At 34.8% G+C, this 4,569-nt stretch overlaps 1 protein-coding gene across 1 annotated transcript; it reads right to left on the bottom strand.

The window, feature by feature from the left end:
• Nucleotides 1-215: 215 nt before the first annotated feature.
• LOC120196559 (U-box domain-containing protein 27-like) lies at nt 216-1,448 on the bottom strand. Its single transcript, XM_039198345.1, has one exon. It carries the CDS (start codon nt 1,419-1,421, stop codon nt 216-218), a length of 1,206 nt encoding a protein of 401 aa, XP_039054276.1. The 5' UTR covers nt 1,422-1,448.
• Between the last annotated feature and the right edge of the window lie 3,121 nt (nt 1,449-4,569).

The following is a 4,569-nucleotide window of genomic DNA, read 5'->3' as shown; positions in this document are numbered from 1 at the left end:
AGAAAGCTAAATTGAGAGAAAATAATACGAAAACTACATTGATTTTTCTCAAAAAGTACAGGGTCCTTTAACGCCTTTTTATCTTTTAAATTTCATTGAAAAAAAAAACAAAAGATGTTTAACTAAAATCAAATAAATTTCTCTTTTAAGATTGAACTAAAAAAAATTTCCTTTGATTTACAAACTTGTATATATATATATATATAAAGAACTACTCAAAAGGGCATGATATGGGTGGTCTTAGTATCATAACTTGATAAACAAGGCTTAGAGTTACCCCCAAAAATCTTGAGCAAATCGGCAGACATTTGCCTAACTGCCGGAGAACAATTGCTTTGAATAAGCAACAAAATCTTGGTCATCCCATTGCCGCTAACCACCGCTTCTACCGCCTCCTCCTCCCTGAACAAATAGCAAACCATCCAAAGTATCGTCACTGCGTGCTCCGTCGCTTTGCTCGATACTTTCAATACTCTCTGCACGATCGCTTGTAGCAATATCGAATCATGCCGTATCTCCACACTCCCTTCTTTGCAAGACGATAATGTTTCCAGCAGTTTTAGTGATTTTTCGATCATCGAAACGGTGGTCATGTTTGGTTCAGATAAGAGGATCTTTAATTCTGGTATTGTTCCAGATTGGATTACTTTTGTTTTCACTCTTTTGCGCGTCGCGATTGCTATCAAACAAGATAAGCTCGCTTCGATCAACCTTGGATCATTGTCCTTAGTTAATGATTTTACCAATTCGACTAGTAACCCCTCTTTTTCGGCTATTTTGAGCTTGGATTCTCCATCCACCGCTAGAGATTCCAGTAACCGAACCGATTGGATTTTGGAATCTGAACTTCCTATTTGTAAAACAAGATGAATCGTCGACAAGCAATTCGATTCCAATAATGGCTTCTTCTTATCCAAATATTTATTTATCATCAAATCCAAAATCTGAACAACTTGTTCGATTAATTTGATGTCCGCTTCCGCATTCCTCATGAAATCGTAAACCGCGTTCAGAAATCCGTCCATTCTCGCGAGGAATTCGCGGTTCTCCTCTGATTCTCTCGCGAAACAAACGATCTTCGTTAACGCTGAAATGCAGCCATTATCAAGCTGTTTGACCAAAATTTTGACCTGGTCTTGAGAAGGAACGACGACCGATTCGGCGTGGAGTTGACGGCAAGCCACCGAGTTGGACCAGATCTGAATGAGGCGTTGTAAATTACGGTTGGGAACGAAATCTTTGGTTTGAAGAACTTGCATGGTGGCGGGACACGTGTTGTTGCCGCTGTCAAGCCAACGCTGGATGCTGGTTCGGTCGTACGTTACACCCGTGCACAAGCTCATAGGGGATGTCATCACGTCTAACGATATCGGACATCGAAACAAATTGGGAACTGTAATGTACAAATCGTGTCTTGGCATTTTCCCCCCCTGGTTTGGGAAGCGAGGAAGTGGAGGAAAATGAATATTTCAGTGAGAGAGTGACCGAAGAACCCCAAAAAGAAAGAGACTAGAGAAGTGGGAGATGAAAGAGCGAGAGGGGGTGGGATTTAAAGAGATAGAGATAAATAATCAAAGGAAAGTTTGTAGGTTTAGACTCGTTGACCTGGAATTTTTAATAGTTTACTATTGAAAAATAACACCTTTAATATTTTTTATTCGAATTTAATACCTCAAACAATAATAATATTTCTTTTACATAATTTAAAACTTCGATATCTTGTTTGTAATAAAATTCAAATTAATATCTAAAAAATATGAAACGTTTGTTTTATATGTTATTTTTAATATAATTTTATAATTAATTTATGCTTTAATTTATAATTAACTATTATTATAAATAACATTTAAAATTATAATAAAAATTAAAGCAAATTACGTATTTAGTCATTCATCTATTCTTGTGGTTTTGTTTTGATTATTCGATTATTTTTTAAAATCATACCCAACGTTACATTTTAATTCCGTTTTGATCATCCGTTGTTAAAAATAACGATGATGCTAATGTGTTGCCATAACATAATGTCACGTTATTATTGAAAACTAAAAAATATATCACATCAACAATTCTACTTATTCTTAATAATTGATTATCAAAACAGAATAAAAACGTAACGTTATGTGTAGTTTTTAAAAAATATATATATAATTAGATGACTAAAGCGGAACTGCAAGATAAGGTGGATGGCTAAACACTTAGTTTGCCCTGAAAAATAATTTTGCATACTGATTGGCTGGTCACTTGTAGCAAATTAGCGTGTAACTTTTCAAGGGAATAAGGATTTAAAACTTTGCAATTGGGGTGAAAGCCAAAACACGTTGGTTTGGTAGGCGGCAATCTGTCGATTGCTACTGCTCATTTTGGTAGTTTTTCAAACATCGAGACTCCAACGGGGCAAAATTAGATACCAATACGTAACAACTGCGGCTGTTGTTGCTACCTCTACCCCAAAAAAAGTAGTAAAAAGTAAAACTTTATAGACACCAAACCTAACAAATACGCAATTTTCTTGTTTGCCGTTTGAAAAATCAGACGATGAAAAGTCAGATTTTTGTTGTTGAAATGTGAGCATGTGTTCAAACATCATATCTTGCAAATCTGTCTTTGAAGAAATTTGGGGTCTAACTTTGTATAATAAAACATGTTTGTTTCATGTTAAACTCGTGGTATATAGAAACTCAAGAATATTGATACGAACTTCGTAATTGATATTCTAATAACTCAAAAGCTGAATTTCATCTCAATAAAGAAATAAAAGGATTCGCTTTCGGTGAAAGTAAATGATTTCATCATAAAGTAATGTAATTTATTACATTGAAGAGTTTGATCCTTTTCCATCGGAATTTGATTTAAACTTGAATAACTGAATTGAGCAAGGGTTCAAAGTTGGATGGTTATGTAAATTTTATTTTCAAATGCATTGAGAATATATTATATAGGCTACGATGATAAAAATTCTTCTTAATATTGAAAAACAAAATCAATATTTTTTCCTCATTTTTGTGTATTTTTATGATTAAGGGATAAATGGGAAAAAAAGATGTATATGTTGAGGACTAGAAAATTATTTTACCTTTTTTGTAATTTTCACGTCAACAATTAATCAAAAAAATAAATGTATTTCTCTTAACGAAGTGACCATTTTACTCTTTTGGAAATGTATGGAGATCAACTTTATCTTTTTCTCGCTAGAGAGGCCAAAATGCAATAAGGAATATGGTACATGGATGTTGTGGTACTTTTACCAAACGAATTTAGTAGTTAAGAGACGATTGTTATCCTTAAAATTATCAGGGTTGCGTACGACGTTTACAAGAGTGTCTGAGTATTCATTCTCAATTAATTGAAAATTTTTCGAACAAATATTAAATATTGCCTTCTAATCATTATAGACTACTAAGAAAAATTGCATAACAATTTAATAGTATATAGGATTTTAATGTAAATACTGTTATTGCATTAATTCTATAGTATGTTTTCAATAGTTTAATAAATGGCTTAGAATTTTAATTTTCCAGAAAGGAATGTGAATATATTTTTTAAATTATTTGTTGGAAACAGATTTCCGCTTTACTTTAAACAATTTCTATGAACTCAACTTTTTTTTAAGGGAAAATAACCTCAGTGACAAAAAATCCTAGATAATATATGATTTTGACCAACTTTTTTTGGATTTGCGAAAATGACCAACAAAATCGCAATGCGATCTCTAATTCGCATTGCGATTTTCCATTTCGCGTTGCGATAGTCTACAGTTGTTAAAAAAAAGATTTTGTTTCTTAAGAATTTTCTCTAAAAAGATAGTATCCGCGCGGACGTGTCGAAGACACGTATTACCACGACCACGACCACGACCACGACCACGACCACGACCACGACCACGACCACGACGGCGGCGGCGGCGCGCGAGAGTCCCCCTTGTTCTCTATCACTCAACAAGGAAGTGGAAAAGCCAAACCTTAAATACCATTCCCAATAGTGTTTCCAATACTATGTGGGATTGAGCATTACCAACACTTGTTTCCAATACAATGTGATTATTCAGGAAACAATTAACAATTATGCACCTTAAAACAACTGAATTAGCAACCAATTGCATTAGTATTATACGATTAAATATGTCATAATTAAAAGTCAATCTACAATCAATCGCGATTATTGCAATTTTAAGCAAACATTCAAAAATAATATCACTATTTAAGGCTCAATCCCACATAGTATTGGGAACAAGTGTTGGTAATACTCAAATCCCACATAGTATTGGAAACACTATTGGGAATAGTATTTAAGGCTTGGCTTTCTCACTTCCTTGTTGAGTGATAAAGAACAAGGGGGACTCTCGCGCGCTGCCGCCGCCGCCGTCCGTCTCGTCTCGGGTCGTGGTCGTGGTAATACGTGTCTTCGACACGTCCGCGCGGAATGCAACGCAAATTTGCGATAGTGGAGATCGCATTGCGATTTTGTTGGTCATTTTTGCGATTTTCAACTATCGCAACGCGAAATGAAAAATCGCAACGCGAAATGCAACGCGAATTTGCGATAGTGGAGATCGCATTGCGATTTTGTTGG

Source organism: Hibiscus syriacus, unplaced genomic scaffold (genome assembly GCF_006381635.1).
Source record: "Hibiscus syriacus cultivar Baekdansim isolate YM2019G1 unplaced genomic scaffold, ASM638163v2 tig00004661_pilon, whole genome shotgun sequence".
Lineage (NCBI taxonomy): Eukaryota > Viridiplantae > Streptophyta > Magnoliopsida > Malvales > Malvaceae > Hibiscus > Hibiscus syriacus.
The sequence above is the reverse complement of the archived record's forward strand: the minus strand, read 5'-3'. Positions and strand labels throughout refer to the sequence as shown.